Below are 19,284 nucleotides of genomic sequence, written 5' to 3' on the forward strand. Positions count from 1 at the left end.
CACAGAGACAGAGACAGAGACAGCCGCCGTCACAGAGACAGAGACAGCCGCTGTCACAGCTGCTTCTTCACAACACAGCCTAAACCATTAAAAAAAAAGAGCTGCAACTCCTGACAACCTGAATGAAGTTTTTGGAAAAAATGCTTGACAGGAATCAGATTTAGTGTTTAAAAAAATTAAAATAAAGACGAGCTACATAAAGTCGCTTAAAATCTTGTCCCGTTTGGTGCAGAGCTGATGTGGTCAGAGAGGTTACTTCAGGTCAAACTGCGTGGAGAGGTAGCATGTACTCGCTGCTCGCGTCCTGCTCAGTGATTGGCTGGTTTCTCTGTGCTGCTGGGCGGAGTCAGGGTCGCTCCCATGGCGACGGGCGACAGCTGACATTCAAGGCTGTCGAGCCGGCAGTCCTGAGCTTTCCTCTGCGCGACAGAAACAAACTCAACGTTATTCTTGCAAAATAAGATTTCTGAAACATTAAAATCTTTAACATCAATGTCTGTGAATCTGGTTCATCCTGCTCTGATTTGGGTCTTTTTAACCCTCTGAAACCTGGATCATCACTTTCTTGTGCTGCGATCAGACACCTTTCACAAGCATTTAACCCTTTGAAGCAAAGACAGCAAATAGATTTGATCTAGAATAAAGGCAAAAAGCAACTTGGAAAGAAATAGTAACAGCTGACACACGAAACTGACCTCAAAAATAGCCGAGAAACAGAAGTCACTGGAAAATCATCATAAAAACATAAACACAATAATATGTTTATATTTATTAATATTATATTTAAGACTTTTCTGTTTTGTTTTATGTTGTTTTTTGTGCTAATTTTCAGATACTTTCCTTGAAGGCCTAAATTTTGATCAATTTTTGCTCATTTTAGGATCTTTTTTTTAAGAAGTTAATTTGCTGTGTTTCAAGGGTTAATTGCAGACCGAGCTCCACTGTGACTTAATATACAAACGTCCAACATCCACTCTGACTTTAGACCAACACTACCACCTAGAGGTCAAATATAGTCTTTACAAACTACAAACTTTCCCAAAATAAACGCGCTGAATGGCTCCTCCATTCGTTTCCTCATGAATTCAGAGTAACCCTAACCATAACCCTTTAACTACACAAATGCATCTGTAGTTTGTGTCCTCTTTTAGGCTTTAGACTTTACTTCATTTTGAATTATTCTTGTATAACTCAATTTTGTTACAAGATACAAAAAACAAAATCTAACAAAAAGACTCAGATTGTATTTCTGGGGCGGTGGTTGTAACAGCACAGTGTGTTTGTTTCGCTCACCAGCAGGTCCAGATAAGCCACGTGTGTCTGGATGTTGTGTCGGGCGTCAGCTTTGACTTTGGAGAAGTTCTTGAGTTGAGGTTTGGGTTCAGACCGCAGAACGTCCATGAAGGGACTCATCCACCGGACACAAGGCGCCACGCCGTCCCACGTCAGGCCTGACAGAGACACACGGGCGGGGTCAGGAGCGTGAGTTAGAAAACATTTCAGCCCCGGCAATATTTCTGTACCGAATTCTATTTGAAAATCAAAGTAAGCAGAAAAACCTTCATAATCATTTTAATGCATCCTTAAGATAAAAACCCGTTCACAGAATGAATATAGTGAGTAAATCTGCGCTGATACGGCCCTCAAACACATGCAGCTTCAAACTGGACGCTCAGGTGGAAAACTCAAACTCACCTGAGACTTCGTGAACGACGTCAAACGTGGAGAAATGGCAGAACGCAGCCGCAGCGAGAACGCTGTAACTGTAGTCCAACGAGTTGATATCCAGCATGCACAGGTCCAACAGCTGCAACACACGGGTCAAAGGTCAGACTCCTTCTTTCGAAGCAACACAGAGCTTCACTTCATCATAACTGCTCATCTCAGACTTCCTGCGGTTCAGCATTTGGGCTATTTGTACAGTTTATCAGCTGTTCTCTACTGTTATTGTGAATTTAATATAATATGAAGTATCCCTAAAATATGTCCCCAGTTATCTCAGTGATGGGGGCCCCCGGACAGATACGAGGTTTCCGCCTGCTCTGGTTTTGTTGCTGATGCAGGCGTGTCGTACCTGCGTGATCTGGATGTACGTTTCCTGCGAGAACTGCGGCACCAGGAAGTTTTCTCCGTCCGTCTGAGCTTCCACCTGAGCGTACAGCTTCAGCCAGGAGATGGGCGTCTCCGGACAGAGATTCCAGTTCAGCGCCTGCAGGAGGACAAAAAGACACGGGTCAAATTCGAGACACAGAAGCAGGCAGGTTTACATCCTTTCTGTACGTCCTTTCTTCGCTCTTTGCAGTTTGCAGTTAACTTCTCTAAAAAGAAAATCATGTCAAAGTTTTAAGGATTTCTTTGTGTTTGTTTTTAAAAATCTGAAGTCATAAACTTGAGAAAACACATTTGATCAAACAAAGAAATTCTGGAATACTTCCACCTGTGAACTTCCAGTACAGACAGTCATTTCTTAAAAAAGGACAGTTCACCCAAAAAAAAAAACAAAACTTTTCTTTAATGTCCCAGCAGTTACATCGTCCATGTCTGTGAAAAAATATAAGTAACTACATTTAAACTCAACCTTTCTTGTTTCCGTTTATGAAAAAAAAAGCCTTCAGACAGCGTTTGCCAAAAGAATTATTTCATTTGTTAACGAGTCTTTTTGTTGGGAAATATTAGCAGGACCGTGTTGTTGAAAATGCAGTTTCTGCACGGTGCCATAAGTAGCCGGAGCGTCGTTTTTTCAATGTGGAAATACAGCAGTTATAACAGCTGGCAGCGAGAGAGATGTCCGATTTTATCTCCGGGGTTGTTAGCACAGAACTTATGGTGCTCAAAATGCCAAAAAGAAATCATGAGCCGGTTACTTTAGATAATCCACAGATCTACACCCACAACCTGTATCACTGCACAGATACTGGTCCCATTATACTGGAGAGAAGACCGATGTCTCAAACCTCTGAAACACACACCCAAACTTTCTCCACAGGTGAGAGGACAAATGTGTGATTTGATTTTGGGGTGAACTGTCCCTTTAAGTAAAACAGCTGATGTGCGTCATCCTACCTTCAGTATGTGCAGCTCTGTGCGCTGGATGTCACACGTGTCGCAGGCTCCATCTGTGACGTAGGCGAAGTCTAAGATTTTAGGAGGGTAGATTTCCTGAACAAAGAGAACAAAACAATGTTTAACAGAAAAATCGCCTCCACTTCGATGCGTGTTAGGTTACAAATAAAATATGTATGCATCAGGCATTTATTTCAGACGACGGAATAGTTGTACTTAAATGTGTCTAGCACAACAAGTACATTTATTCTACTGTAATTACTGTCATTCTTGTGCAATAAATACTCCTACTCTTGTGCAAAATGCTGTTTTTGTGCTGACTTCCTGTGTCTTTATTGCACTGATGAGGAGAAGCGCTCCTAATTTCCTCACAATAAATGCTGTCTGTTCTTTTTTTGTTTATTGTAACATTAGAAAATGTATGCAATAGGCTTGGGCGGTATAAAGTACTTGATGGTAAACAAAATGTCACTTATTCTATATTTTTTAAGCTACATTATGTCATCGGCTCCTGACATACACGATTGCAGGATTACTGCAACAATTTTATTACAAACAACATTTCATGACTTTTTCAAAACTTGCTATATTTTCTCATTACATGACTTTTCCAAGCCTGAAAAATGTAATTGTGAATTTAAATGATTAATTTCCAGATTTACTTTGACTGTGGGAACCCTGAATATTGTGTCAATACACAGATTCCAAGTTTAGAATTGTTTTTAAATATATAAAATGATTAATATCTCAAATACAAATTATATTTCAGGCAGCCTCTTAGAGGAACGTCAGTTGTTTTTTCAGTCTACTACATATGTTTTGCTGCAATAAAAATGACTGAAGTGAGATAAACAGTCTAAAATTTCTTTGATAGATAAAACTGGGGTCCATGCGTCACATGTAAACTGGGGTCCGTGCGTAAGAGTGTTTTTGTGAGTGGCAGTTGAGAGGAGGAGGATGAGGAGGGACTCACCTCTATCTTGGAGGCGATGAAGAGCGCGGTGATCCCGATGAGCTGCAGGTAGTCTTTGTTAACGTTCTCCTGAGTCAGCATGAAGCGGTCGAAGAAGTCCTGAGCGAGGTACGCCGTCTGCCGGTGAAGGGAGTACACCTCACACACCTGCGCGCGCACACACACACACACACTTTTATCATCCAGCTGGCTATTTAAAACGGTGTTTATCTTACATTGCAGGTTTTGTGTAAGTGAATAATGAAGACGGTGTCTTCAGTCACCTCCAGCAGCCAGTCCAGCAGGATCGCCCTCATCTTGGGCTGCAGTTTGGGGTGCCGCTGCAGGTAGCTCTTGTCGTGGACGTACTTCAGCTCCTTGTTGAGCATTTTAATCCACACGTCGTCTGAGCTGGCCCAGCTGGAGATAAAAAGCAGAAACCTCTTTTACTTTTTTTTTTTTTTTTTTTTTTAAAGGGTGACAGGGTGACTGTCAGTGACAGATAAACCTTTTTGTTGAATATTTCATACCGGATTTGATTTTTCTGTCAATTATCCAAACAGACAATGAAGACTGACGGGTTGAGGCCAGTTTTACATCTTAACACGTCTGTGTTTAGTCTTTACACTCAAAGTTTACACTTTCCTGCACCAAACTTCACAGCTGTCATCTTTAAAACAGATTACCGGCACATGTTCTTATTTTATTATTCTATATTTATGTTTCTTCTCTTTTGTCTGCTATGCCATATTTTTTTTATTTTGTCTGTTTTAATTGTCTTTTATTTTTGTTATTTCTTCTTTGACTTTTAATGGTATTAACTATGTAAAGGCTACAACACAGCAGTTATGAGTAACACAGATCTCTGTTTTAGTTTTAAAAAATACACTCATCCTCATATTCATCTTATTTCTAGATTTGTTCTTATAGAATTATTTATTTATCAGCCAAGTCTTTGGATTTTTTATGCAGCACTGAGCACTTTGATTGGCTGTTAAGCATAACAGGAAACAGAAATGTCTCCACTAAAATAAGAGAACAAATGACTCACTCTGTCACAGCTGGAACAGAAAAATAAAACAGTAAAACCAAATCAAGAGTTACTCGCTTTTATCTTTTGAGTGTTTTTGTGGAAAACTCTGAGGCTCATTTCTTTTTGTGCAAACTGAACCAGAATCAGGTTCACTGCAGTGATATTGTAGTTGTTTCTTAAGTAGCAATGATGTGTGGAAGATGAAGAAACCTCCGCGGACACCGACTCGGTTGCATAATAATCAATTTATTGCAGCAAAGTTCAGCATCCACCAGGCCCCATGGTCTGCCTGGGAGAGGATTCAGGACCAATGCGAATCTCTCCCTTTCAGCTCATGCAAGTCTCTTATATACGTACAGGCATCAATACATTTGTCCGTAAAGCAACTCTTTACCTGCTGTGATCAATCACAAAACCCCACAAGTATCTCCTTATTTGGAAGGAGCCTTATTCCATATTACTTCTAGCCTGGTGCCAGTATTCTACACATTTGTCTTCCAGGCCTAAACATCCCTAGACCACTAACTTCGAGGCCTCCTTGCCTGACCAAATTAGGAACTTTAAGAAACTGAGCATAATACACCACAATATCAAACGGGTTTTGCTCTCCCTGCGTTTTTGTAACTTTAAATCAGCTGTTGGCACATTTTGAGAAACGCTGAAACTTTAAAGTCTCCACTTAAAAAATCAAATTCATTATAAACGAGGACATTAACCTCTGAATACAGACACAGACACACACACACAGACACACACACACAGACACACACACACTGACACACACACACTGACCTGAGGCGGGGGATCGGGGAGGCCTTGATGAACAGGTTCTTGAATCTGTACTGCCTGAAGCTGGACGGGTCTGCAGGCTCCAGCTCTTTGTGAGGAGTTTCGATGAGGACGCACGGACTCGCTCCGTCCTCCGACCAACACTTCTGATTTAAAAACAAAAGAATACACCCAACGTGAATCAAAACAAAAGACTGAGCGTGGTGCGGTCAACAGTGATAGAAGGGATTGATTTTGTATTACTCCATTACTTCTTCTAATTCTATCAATCACAAAACTGTGTGCAGCTGAAATCTGGATTTGAACAGATTCAGGGTCAGCACGCATGGACTGAGGGCTGATTTCTTAACACTCTTCACACATTTGTAAAAAATATTGCATCATTAACACAAGGCTCACACATTTCTACCAAATAATTCCATGACTTTAAGCAAACTTTAGAGGCCACAAACACAGTTACCTTTAATTAAATCTGCTAGAAATAAAAGTTTATTTCTTCTGTGAACTTATTTTTCACATCTACCTAACTGATGACACCTTGTGTCGAATATGAGGTACTGCAGAAACTCCCTTTATATATATTAAATGTTTTTAAAAAAAGGGACGCTTTCAATACAGGAACTATGGGAGATTACTGCTGAAGATATAAACTACTGTTTTAAAAGAGGGAGGGGGCACTGAGAGGGAGGGGGCACCAAACAGATAATAAACTACTAACAACACATCCCTGCTTCAACTCTTTATCAGTCACACACACACAGACACACAGACAGACACACACACACACACACTTAATGACATGTGGACACACACACCTGGATTTCATAGTTCTGTTTCTTTGCAGCAGGTTGTAGTTTTTTCTTGGAGGGCTGGAGGAGAAAAAACAAAAACTGCTGAGTCGGTGTCGGCGCCAATAAACCGGATATAAAACAAAGACATTAACCTGAAAATGTTTCATACCAAAACAAAACATTAGTGTCACTGCTGCCTGTTTGAATCATTTACAACATATACTTCTACATAAAATGACGACAGCGTCCTGTGCTGTATAATAAACTCAAATTTTAATTTTACATTAGAAATTATGTTAAAATAAAAAATGACCCAAACCTCTGATTTCCTTTTCCTCAGCGGGGCTCTGACATTCGGCTCGAGTGTGTTTGAATCTCTGGCTTGCAAAGTGATGCGGCCGCTGAAATGAAACATAACGCACATGAACATCACGGCTTTATGTTCAGACGGATCAGTTTTGTCTGCGATGAATCACATTTTTACACATTTAAGTGAAACGAGTCGGACGAGAACACTGAAGAACCGAGTTTATCAAACACGTTCAGGTGGATTTCTTTCACTTAAACTGCTCAATAGTTACATTTTCACTGCGCACTAAAGTTTAAGGTGACTGGGGCGCCTCGTGGCTCAGTGGAGAGCGGGCGCCCCATGTACAGAGGCTGTGTCCTCACTGCAGTAGCCACAGGTTTGATTCCGACCGCTGCCCTTTGCTGCACGTCGCCCCTTCACACTATCAATTAAAGGCAAAAACGACCAAAAAATATCTTTAAAAACAGTTTAAGGTGAGTAAGTTTGGGAGGTTTTTACAGAAACTACTGGCACTGACGTTCAGGAGACAGCGGGATCCGCATTTGCCCACTGCACCTATAATTGCATATTTATTATACAACTGTGCGATAGGGACTTAAAATACAATATTCTTTATAACATTGTCCTAACTGTATTATAATTGGTGTGATAATACATACAATCAAACTACAGAAATACTCTACTGTGCAAATTGATATTCTCTCCACTCTGAGATGTAAATTTACTGTGTTGCTCACACTGAATATATTCCTAACTCCTACGTTTGCATCTATTGTGTTGCAAACTGATGATCACACTTATGTATTAAAATTAAGAGACGTTTCACAAGACTGAAGCTATATGAAAGTGATTATTATAACATCAAAGTTCACTGAAATCATATATCGGAGATGATGTGATTTCTGATTTCTCTGAAATATCGTGAGTGAGCACGCGTGTGTCTGCAAACAAACACAACACGCTGCAGTGTGTCCTGTGACGGTGCCAACATCAACACTGTGACAAAGCGACTTCAGCATCATCACCCAGCAGCTCCAGTAAAGGAGGACTGATCCTCGCTCCACCAAGGCCCCCCGTCGGCCCCCACACCACAGTTTGAGAACAGCCACCAGCAGCTGCTTACCTGCGTCTGGACATGGTGTCGACTGTGTTTATGGCTCCGCTGTAGAAAAAAAGACAGAACAGGTGAGACACACAGAAACATGGACCGCAGACAGATGTCTGACATGATGTCTAAGAGGGTCCTGGAGGCACAGGGCCCCAATGATTACTAACCTACAACATGTTGGTGATGTTATATAAACCTGGATTTAGCTACAACAAAACAAAATGTATAAAATAGCTCCTGGAAAGAACCCTGAACATGAAACAGACTGTCACCGGGGCCAAGTTGTGGAGCCACCGGGCCCCAGTAATGATTACCGGTACACAAGACGTTAAAGGTCGCTGTGTTGATGTATAAGCCTGTAATACACAACAAAACGGTTAAATGTGTCATAAACTAGCTCCTGGAAAGGTTTTAAAACGGAGCCACAGGACCCCCTCATATAACAGAACATCGCCGGGGCCCAGCGGCTCCACAACTTGACCCCAATAATCACCAGTGCAACTTGTTAGAGGTCACTAACATGTTGCACTGGTTATTGCACTGCAATAAGCCACAGCACATTAACATGAAGGAAGCTGGCTCCTGGAAAGTCCTGGAGGCGCCAAACAAGGTCCTGGAGACCCCCAACATGTAACAGAACACGAACAGACTCAGTCTGAAGCTGATGTGAGTTAGCTTGAGATAACAGATGCAGTTTAGCTTGTGAGCACCAGGACATGGAGCCACAGAGCCCTAAGAAGCCCCGACGGCGGCCTACCGGGCACAGCTGCGCGCGTGATCATGATAATAAACAACATTTCACAATAAACGATGATCGGATGAAGCAGATCGATCATAAAGAGGCAGACCGCGGCCAGCCTGCGGGAGCTAGTGAGGCTCTGCAGCCAAAAGAGGAGGGGGGCTGCTGGGTCCCTCGATTTCAAACAAAAAAAGCCAAAAAATGCTGCGTTTTAACCCCCGCGTGTCCTCTGCAGCGATTAAACAAACTTCTCCAGGCGACATCAGCGCAGTCTGAGTGCGGGAAAACTGGGAAATAACAGCTTTATCTGCGGGTTGAAACCCAAAGACGCGCCAATTTCTGCAGCTCAGAAGCGGGAGGATTTGAGCCCTTCCTCCGCCGACCTCCGCCGGGTCCGCGGGCAAAACCGCTCCAAATGACCGCCGATGATGAACCATACCGACCGTAAACGACCGTCCACAGGGAGAACACAGTCCCGGGAGCCCCAAATCCCGACACACACTTTTAAAACGTCCATCAGAGTCGGCTAAAGCGCGCGCACCGCTAGGCTAAGCTGCGGAGCGGAGCTACGATAATTAGCAAACTTAGCCGGCCAACTTGCTAACTAGGTCAACAATAACCAGCTAACACGCCGATTAACCGCCGTCCTCCCGCGTTCACGCACCCGCTCAGAGTGAGCTTTATTCACGCAAACACGCAACACAGACCGAGACGAGCTCCGCCAAAACGCGTTATTTTTACCGTGTTTACAGTGAAAGTGTTCGTGCAGGTAAACTCCATTAAAACTACACATTTCCGCCGAAGACACAAACGAGCTGACAGCGACAGTAAACCGGGGCGACGCGGAGAAACCTCCAAATGAGCGAAAACGCGGTTTAAAAAGCAAAACACGGCCGCAGTTTGGGACTTTGTGCGCAGATTATAATCCTCCTCCGCCGAACCGCAGCGGACAAAACGCCGATTTAAGGTCGAATCACGCGACACGAACTGCACGCGGGAGTGAGCGGTGAAGGAGCGGTGAAAAAGTGTGTATTTGTGTGTGAAAGTTGTCTCCGGCTCGGCGGTCTTACCTCCTCGGTGCTGAATGAATGAATGCATCAGCTGTGGCGCCGGCGCCAATCCTTATATCCGCATCGGCCTGCCGCGGCCCACTGCGCATGCTCCTGCCCGGTTCACGGAAACGCGCTAAATGTTTAAATTCGGGGCGAGATTTGGACAAACGGGAAACACCGGCGGGTCAAAAAACGGTCCGTCCGCTCCTCCGCTGAGCGAAACAGCGCGTGAGGAGCGTCGTGACGCTTTGAACCGGGTTCTTCACCGCGTGTCACCGGAGCTCGCCGGCGTTTCTAACGGACGCCGGCTCGCGCGGAGGTTTTTCAAAGTAAACACCGTTTTCCGGTCTTTCCGGTTGACCTCAAACGACTCGGTGCACGCGCAGACGCCGTCCCGCCTCGGAAGCGTGCGGTAAAACTCACGGTTTGCGGAGTTATTTATCGGTTTTTAACGCGTATGCGAAACAGCTTCCGCGTGCGAGTCCCGCCCGTGGGAGGGAGCTGCGTGACGTAGAGCCAATGGGAGCGCGAGCAGAGAGCGGCGCGTGCTTCCTCCGCAGAGTGTAAACAGAGCGAGCACGTGGAGCTGCTGTCAAACAGCTGATGGAGACAAAACTGCTGCTCACAGTTTTTATCAGCATTTTCACATTATGAACATCATTTTAACATCAGTAATACCATTACTATCACACTTAGCACAACTCTACATAAATACTACGAAATATTTATAAACACACAGCAATTTATACTTTACTGTAACATTAACATAAACGACGCCATTTACAATATTTCATATTGACTCTAAATCATCCAGCTACTGTATTTAAATGCCGTTAATGCATCAGGTATAATAACCCAACAATGTACATACCTATATAATATTTGATATTTGAGTACATTTCGATTATGAATATTTGAGTACTTTTGGATGACTCTTAATCGTAACAGAGTGTTTTTACATCGGAGTATGACAACTTATACTCAAAAGAACTTATTCTCGCCAACTGCTATATTTAATATTATAAAATCAGAAGGTGAACATAGTTACAGTACAAATATATGATACTGTGCTCTATGTGTTGGAAGTGTAGTTGTCATTTCAGTGTATTTTAGAATACACTGTCTATTGCAGTTTTTTATTTCAATGTTTTGTATATCATGCTGTCTATTATAGGTTTTTATAGCATTGTTTCGTTTGGTACTCTGTCTCCTATAGATTTGATTTTTTATTTAATTTTTTTATACTGTACTTCTAATTATTATTTATTTTTCATTTTAAAGTTTTGTATCTTCTGTATAATATAGTGTCCTGTTAGAGATTTGCATTTTATTTTATACATTTTACTGTTTTGTACAGTGTAACTTCTATTATATATATTTTAATGTTTTGTGTAGTACTCTGTCTGCAGTATACTGTCTATTGTATATATCATTATTTGTATTTTATGTTTTATATAGTACACTGCCTATTATAGATTTTGTTTTGTTTTAATGTTTTATAGTGTACTGTCTATAATAGTTTGTCTATTATATTTTATCATTATTATTCTTAAAAAATTTAAAGTGTGTATGGATTTTGGGCTAAATATACTCATTACATAACCAGTATGTCAGTTACTGGGGAGCTAATTCTACCTTTTTTAAAATACATTTTTGGGTGGCTAAATGTGCTATATAACAATACTACATACTTTGTTTTGTTTATTATAGGTTATAATAGATATTCTGCATAGTAACCAATAACTCAGATGTCAGACGAGTAAAGACAATAATAATCACGCTGATACTTCTCTCTCGAGGAGCGACAGAGTGACACTCGTGAGGACACGACGAGGACACGACGAGGACGGTGAGACTGGGATCAAAGATGACGTGTTTCGGCAGAGGGCTGAGGAAAGACTCGGCGGGCGGCCAGCTGTGTATGAAAACATTTATTGGAGGCTAATAAGAGATCACGTGTATTAACTATTACAGTTGGAAAACAGATGACCCCACTTTTTCATTAGCATTTGTTTGACATCAGAGTGAATTGATCCGTCATACATCCAAAATACAAAGATGGAGACCAGTTATGTCGATAAATAAAAAGTTAACCCTAAAATTCCTACACCTTTTTTTTCCTTTTTGGCAAAGTGCTGTATTATTCCAGTAAACTACACAAAAATAACAACAAATAAAGAGTCTAACACTTGGTGAAAAATAAAAATGCCACAAAATATTCTTCACACTTTTTCTTAAAATAAACAAGGAGAAAAGAGGTTTTGCTACATCATTCTGTCTGGTTTGTTGAGTCATTATAAAAAGGTGTGTGGGCGGCGGCGAGGGCGAACAGGCGCCCTCCGAGTGGTGCATAGTTGGTTTCTGATGTCTGTTTGGGTGTTTTTGTTTTTTTATTACGTCCACTCGGTGAGTTCAAGTTCTTCATCGATGCATTGTCATTACAACATTTCAACCTGGAAGGCACGAGATCCACAAATTTCAAGGCATTGAACAAAAAAACATTAGAAATCCCTGTTAGTTTGATGATGGAGAGATGAACTCAGAAGTAAAAAATGAAACGATAAAAGGCTCCTGACAGCAGGAGGAGACGGAGCATCGTCTCCTCTGATCCCTTCTGTCTTTAAGTTTGCCTTTTTTTAAAAACACAAAATAACATCGTCCATGATTGCAAAGCTCGAGAGCTGAAAGAGAGACATTCAAGAAATAAAAGCTACAACAGCTTAAATACGCCAGAGAACCACTCGACTATCGATTATTTACAGCCAAACCGTACAGACGCCTAACAAACGTTTGTTAGTGCTCTCTTAAAAAAAGTTACCGTCCATCAACACGACTGCAGAGACGAACTCATCAGCTGTGACTGAAGATCCAGGAAACACTCAGCAGACAGCGAGGACTCCTTTAAAAAAGACTGTGAGTTGATCGATTCTGCATCTTTAAACAGGATTCACTCCTTCAGCCTCTTTAAAATGACCTATTTTCATCTTTTACTGCCGATCAAGGCTGCAAATTAATGCTGGTAAAATATGCAAATGGCTTTGCATATTGTGTTAATAACAAACAAGTACAGGCATGTATTAATATGCCAAATGGTTACATATTGAAAATACAAATAAAGCTGCTGGAGTTGCTTCACTCAGCAGCCAGAAAAATGGCGATGATGTGTTGAGTGGCAGGTGAATTTAATTGCTGTGATAAAAATGGGCCATAATAAGTAAACAGAAATCATGATTTAGCATCTCATTATTTAGACTTTTATAGAAATATTTCACAGTGTTTTTATGCTTCTTATTTTTGTCTTTTCCTGACAGAAAAGTGTTTCCAGAGGCTTCAGTCACTCTGCGAGATGCTGCTTTAGTTTCTGCTCTGCTGCAGCGTGAAGACTCGGCCTCGGCTCCACTTTCCCAATGGCAGACGCCGCAAACGTCACAGTCCGCCATCTCAGAGCGGCGAGGCCGAGAACCGCCGACAAACACTTCAACAGCAACAACAAAAAGAATCGATATTATAACAGGTTAAAGGTCAAAGGTCATTGCTACTTTTTTTGGTTTAAATATTTTAAAAGTTTAGCGAAACGTAACTAAGTTAACATTGAAAACAGAAAAGTTAAAAAGCATAAAGTACATTTCTAAAACCGTGTTAGGTAAAATACGAACGCAGCTGAAAAAGACCAACAGTTTCTCTCCATCTGGATGGATTTCCAACAGTCGACTGAGAGCCAAGAGTTCATTTTCACAGTCCAAAAAAACACGAAAACTCAGAGTTTCTCACAGGCGTCATGACGAGGGAAAGCGGGCGGGGACAGAGCTGGAAAACGTCCGCGCACGAACAAAGAACCATCAGCCGTCAAGTAAATCTGCATGTTCCTAAAGAGCAAAGGTGATTGGTTGTGACCCTGAGAAGTTGACTGCAGATTCATTTAAGAACAAACAAAATTATAACAAAAAGAAATTAAATCTTTTTTTCTTTTTTCCACCGTCGTCACACGAACACGACTCTACAACCATGCAACAGATCGCACACAACTGAACCAAACATTCCTACGCAAGAAACCATATATACCAACTTCATACTGATATGTCTTTTTTTCTTTTCAAAAAAATATTTTGGAAATTTTTTTAAAAACCCTTTTTTTTTTTTTACATTTCTATTCATCTCAAAGCTACCGTTAAAACAAGGCGTTTAGTGATATTTAACCCAGTCATTTTTACCATCTTTTTTCTTTTTTATTATCTTTTCAAAAAAATATTGTGAAAAGTACTGAATTACTGAGTCAGAGGCAGGTTCGGCCGGCGCCGCAGGAGCAAAGAGGTGACCTTTAACAGCTCTGTGATGCTGCAGGACTCCACGTCAACGCGCTCACTAACTTTAAGGAAGGAGAGGAAAAGAAAAAAAAGCTCCGACAGCGAGGAAATAAAGAACACAGGAGGTCGGGTCACGAGGTGTGAGGTGAACTAAATATTAACGTCTGCAGAAAACAGACTGAAAGGCGAAGCAGCTGCAGTTCAGCTCTGAGCCAAAGTGACTCGCGAAACTCCGCTCGGCCTCTCAGTTTCCAGTTTCACAGGAAAAACCTCCTGAACGCGGCCTGCTCACACACGTTTCTCTTTGCCAAAATGCCCCAAACTTCTGCATTTCAACCCAAAAGGAGGCGGAGAAACGTCTTGTTGCAAACTGCTGGTGTTAGTTGATATTACAGCAAAAACTGAAATGTTTTACTCCTCATTCAGAAACAAAAAAGTCAAAATTAAAGATGTACATAGTTCATATTGAACCATTTGAAGCAAAGAAGCCTTGTTTGGTTCAAAAATATGGAAAGAAGGCAAAATAAGCAAGAAATTTGCAAAATGTTAAGAAAAATGAACAGAAGTATGAACAGGGAAATGACCTGGAAAAGTGCTTAAAATGATAATAATTATGTAGTTTGAAATATTTCATTAAAATATAGCTTTTCTTAGCTTTTTTTGTTTTCCTAGATTTTTTTTCCCTCAGCTTTTTAAAGATAATTCTCTTAATCTACTAATTTTGTGCAATTTGTGAGACATTTTCTTAGCAGGTTGTTCACTGCCTTTTTTCCATGTTTTTGAAAAACAAAACTGCACCAATGTGCTCAGAGTTCAAAGGGTTAAATACTTGTGAAAGGCGCCTGAAAGCCGCACAAGAGGCCGAGATATTTATTTAGGTCCTGTCTTTACTTTTTTTTATAAACCAATATTTTCCTTGTTCCTTGTTTACGTTTGGGCCTCTTGTACCAAAAACGGAGATTTTTTGAAACGCTGTTTAAAGCGTCGGTTACTGGACGCGTTGTTAATTAATTTTTAAAATCTCAGTTTTAGGTCCCTAAAACTCTGTTTGTGTGTGGACAAGGAAAATATCTTCTAAAAAATTATATATCTTTGTGGACAAGGCCATAGTCGCCGTTTATGAGTCAAACCCCAGAAACACTGGATCCTACAGTTCCCATAATGCAACACTACAGCCCGTTTGTAACAGGCTTCCTGTTAAAAATAAACGATTCGTCTGCGTGGCCGAACTGTGATAACACTCCCATCATGCAGCTGTTTCCACACACACAGCAACAGTCCTCATTAGCAAACGGACGGCTTAATTCAGTGGAATGTCCCTTTAATTCACCTGCTCTCTTGTCAAAAGGCATTCTGGGAAACGTAGGAACTCCCTTTTTGTGACAAACTGTTAAAAAAACTCAGATCACTGCTACGAAGGATTAGGGCCACGTTAAAGGAAAAAAAATGTTAGGTTTAGTTAGTCGAAATTTTTGTGAGAAAGGGGATATTATATCACTTAGATTAATTAATAATAATTTATTTATTTATTTTTCATAATATTACAACTTTATTCTCGAAGTCTCAAAAAAATGGTATTTTTCCTCAGTGTGGCCGGAAAACTCTGTCGCAGCTCACAGATTCTGACAGTGTCGGATTATTTGGGGGATTTTTTCTTGAACGTTTTGACTCGTAGTTTTGTAATTTTCCTGCCGAAATCCCGACGAGCACGACGTCACCGCCAAGTGATTCGGATCGGAGACGTCTCCTGAACGTGTCCAGTGAGGGCGCCCAGACTGTGACATCACCTGAGCATCCTGCCGCGCTGCGAACCTGCCGCCGAGTAAAGTGACCTACAGCATTGATTCTACACGTTAAGAACAAGAAGAAGAAGAAAAGAGAGAGAGAGGAGAAGAAGAAGAGGACGCCAACGGGACAGATCTTCTTCTCCTCTGTGATTGGACGAACTGGTCCAAAGGGTGATGGGAGGGGGGGATGCTGACCTTTTCTTTTCACATCACTTCCTCTCAGCATCAATGCAAAGGAGGGAGGATGAAGAGGAAGAGGAAGAGGAACTGGCCGCATGAGCTGATAAACAATCACCAGTCACGCTCCCGATTCCACCATCCAATCAGACGTCAGATGGCAGCGTGACTGCTGATGCGTTGCTGGTGTTGATTTCTCGTGGCCTGAAGGACGGAGGACGATGAAGGTGATGATGATGATGATGATGATGAGGACGCCTCAGAAGTTGAGGTGTCTCTGGCTCGGCTGGTGCAGGTGCACGGTGCTGGCCTTCGGGGGGCGCAGCAGGTTGAGGCGTCGCAGGGCGTTGCGGGACAGCGGTTGGGTGCGTTGGGTGGCGTTAGCCGCCCGCTGCTGCAGGAGGCCGGCGCGGGCCGACAGCGCCGCGGCGTAGCAGGCAGAGTGGAGGCTGGAGCGACGCTGGACGACCGCCACCTCCGTCCTGCAGGGGGAGACGCAGGGAGACAGAGTTAGAGACACGGCAGATCCGTCCTGATGCTTCCAGACGAATCAGCTTCAGCACCAAGAACCGAAAAAGCATCCGTCTTCTTATCTGCTTATATTATTCTATTTAGGTTTCCTTTATTTGATTTGAAGTCTATTTTATTTTGTTGCTTTATTGTTTGTTTTGGTCTTTTTATTGGTATTTATTTATATTGACATTCTGACATGTTTAGTCTCCCTCGTGTTTGTTTGGACGGTTGGACTTTCTGACGTGATGCGGCTTCTCTGTGTCCCGTCTCTGTTATCGCTCTGCAGAGCACTGTGTAAACTCTGTGCTATAATAATGACTAGAATAATAATACTTCTACCAGTAATAAAAATGATTATCAGAATTACTCAACTAATAATAAAAGTCAGAATATGCAGAATATAAATGCAGCTTAGTTTTTTTTCTCCTATCTATAAACAAACAAACAACAACAAGAAAACAAAGACATAAAAACACATCATTTTTGAAACCATAAGTTATGTTGGGTAAAAAAAAAAAAGATAAATAAATACACACAACTTCCTGACATGTAATGAAACACCTTTTTAAATTCAAGTCTGAAATGATGTCAGAATATCATTCTGGAACTATTTTGGCATTTATGCATAAAACAATGTTTTTTGTTTTCTTTTAACACAGGACAACTTTCACTTTAAGAAAATGATTTTTATTTTATTTTTGTTTTCTCTGTGTTTTATTTTACATTTTAACAGGGCAAAAAGAAAATTAAGTGGGATTTCTATTGTTTATTTTGTTTATGACCTATTTTTTGGATTTTGAAATTGAAATCGAATATTTGTTTTTCTCTTTGTCGTTGTTTTATCATTTCTGTGTCTGAAAGGAAATTAAAAACACCAAAGAGCGAACTGACCGACATCCTCGCCTCCCTGAACTCTCAGGACGGTTTACCTGTGGCGGGGGCCATCCAGGGGGCGTCGGCTCTTCTCCTTCCCGGCGGAGGCGGGCACGCCGGCGGGCAGCAGGCCCAGCTGCAGGTCCAGGGAGCGCGGCAGGGGGTCGAGGCTCAGCCGGGGGGGGCTGTGGTGGGCGTAGACGGACATGCTGGGGTGCTCGATCAGCAGGTTCTCCAGGGGGCTGGTCTCCAGGAGGACGGGCTGGCTGCCGCGGCCCGTGAAGCAGGGCGGGGGGGTGACGAACCAGCTCTCCTCCAGAGAGCAGGCGTCCAGGCGCAGGAAGCCGCCCTCCTCCTCCTCCTCCTCCTCGTCTTCGTCCTCCTCCTCCGCCCCGCCGTCCACGTCGGTGTCGGCCGTGGAGTTGAGGGAGGTGCAGGAGGCGTAGCGGATCGGGGGGCTGCCCATGGGGGAGGGGATCATCACCAGGTCCTCCTCCTCCTCCTCCTCCACAGGACCGACGGTGGATCCAGAGAGGCCGTCGCCGCACTGAGCGGAGCACGCTTCAGCTGCAGAGACGCAGAGACCAGGGACTCTTACTTCAGAGGTCTGAAGGATTTTTAACCCGTTAAAACCTGAGAAAAGCAACTTAACCAGAAATATCCCAAAGAATGGCAAGAAATAAGTACAAAGGTACAGGAAAAATACCAGAAACTAAAAATAATAATAAAACTATTTACTAACTAACTATTTAGAAAAAGTGCTAATTATTGCAATATAAATATCAATCTTAAAATAGTTTGAATAGAGTTTTCTGGAAATTTTTCTAATATCTAAAAATCCATCCCAGTTAGTTTTCCAATGATTTCCTTATCACTTTTTGCTAATTTTTTGCTGTTTGCAGGACATTTCTTGTCTAGTTGCTCATTTTGATGTAAAAAATTAATGAATACATTTTCTCAGGTTTAAAAGGTTTAAATGAGTAAAAGGCATCTAAATGCAGCTGAGAATAAGCAAAAAAAGAAGAAGAAGAAATCAAAGTATAACAAAAAACAAGGAAATGAGCCGCATTTCAATCTGCCTGAGACACGAGCCTCCACAAATAAAACTATACGGTGGCCCTGAGAGCTCAAAGCAAAGAAAACATGCCAACAGACTCTGCAAAATGTGTGTTTTTCTATTTTAAGTGAACTAATCCTTTAATTGTATACCGTTATCAGTCCATGATGTAAAACTTAAATGTTCTTCAGCAGGTTGTTTACTGGACCAGCTGCTGTTTGGCTGTTTGGGATTTAGTGTCTTCAGAGAGGCAGCAGGTGGCGCTGTGAGCTGAGCGAGCTGCAGCCGCGGAGAGATGTGAACAATCATCCTGTTGATGCAGAGCAGCCACAATGCTGCAGGCAGAGAGCTGCAGACAGAGAGCGCTGCAATCAGAGAGCTGCAGGAAGAGAGCTGCAGACACAGAGCTGCAGACACAGAGCTGCAGACACAGAGCTGCAGACAAAGAGCTGCAGACACAGAGCTGCAGACAGAGAGCGCTGCAGTCAGAGAGCTGCAGGAAGAGAGCTGCAGACACAGAGCTGCAGACACAGAGCTGCAGACAAAGAGCTGCAGACAAAGAGCTGCAGACAGAGCTGCAGACAGAGAGCGCTGCAGTCAGAGAGCTGCAGGAAGAGAGCTGCAGACACAGAGCTGCAGGCAGAGAGCTGCAGTCAGAGAGCTGCAGGAAGAGAGCTGCAGACACAGAACTGCAGACACAGGGCTGCAGACACAGAGCTGCAGGCATAGAGCTGCA

General features: G+C 42.3%; 2 protein-coding genes across 2 annotated transcripts in view; both read right to left on the reverse strand.

Annotated features, from left to right (window-relative positions):
* Positions 1-49: 49 nt before the first annotated feature.
* ccne2 (cyclin E2) lies at positions 50-10,175 on the reverse strand. The gene is made up of 12 exons (XM_042490419.1): positions 9,856-10,175; positions 8,062-8,100; positions 6,948-7,029; positions 6,653-6,706; positions 5,841-5,983; positions 4,300-4,435; positions 4,037-4,183; positions 3,064-3,159; positions 2,075-2,209; positions 1,696-1,807; positions 1,294-1,451; positions 50-419 (listed from the first exon to the last, which is right to left on the reverse strand). The coding sequence occupies exons 1-12, from the start codon at positions 9,942-9,944 to the stop codon at positions 309-311; spliced, it is 1,302 nt and encodes a 433-aa protein (XP_042346353.1). The 5' UTR covers positions 9,945-10,175; the 3' UTR covers positions 50-308.
* Positions 10,176-15,828: 5,653 nt separating this feature from the next.
* tp53inp1 (tumor protein p53 inducible nuclear protein 1) overlaps positions 15,829-19,284 on the reverse strand; it is a 4,681-nt gene continuing 1,225 nt past the window's right edge. The window contains exons 2-3 of the mRNA XM_042490001.1: positions 17,548-18,203; positions 15,829-16,587 (exon numbers count right to left, since the gene is read on the reverse strand). Coding sequence (XP_042345935.1) covers positions 16,365-16,587; positions 17,548-18,203 — 879 coding nt within the window. The 3' untranslated portion in view covers positions 15,829-16,364. The remainder of the gene's footprint in view (positions 16,588-17,547; positions 18,204-19,284) is intronic.

This window comes from Plectropomus leopardus, chromosome 7 (genome assembly GCF_008729295.1).
Source record: "Plectropomus leopardus isolate mb chromosome 7, YSFRI_Pleo_2.0, whole genome shotgun sequence".
Taxonomy (NCBI): Eukaryota; Metazoa; Chordata; class Actinopteri; order Perciformes; family Serranidae; genus Plectropomus; species Plectropomus leopardus.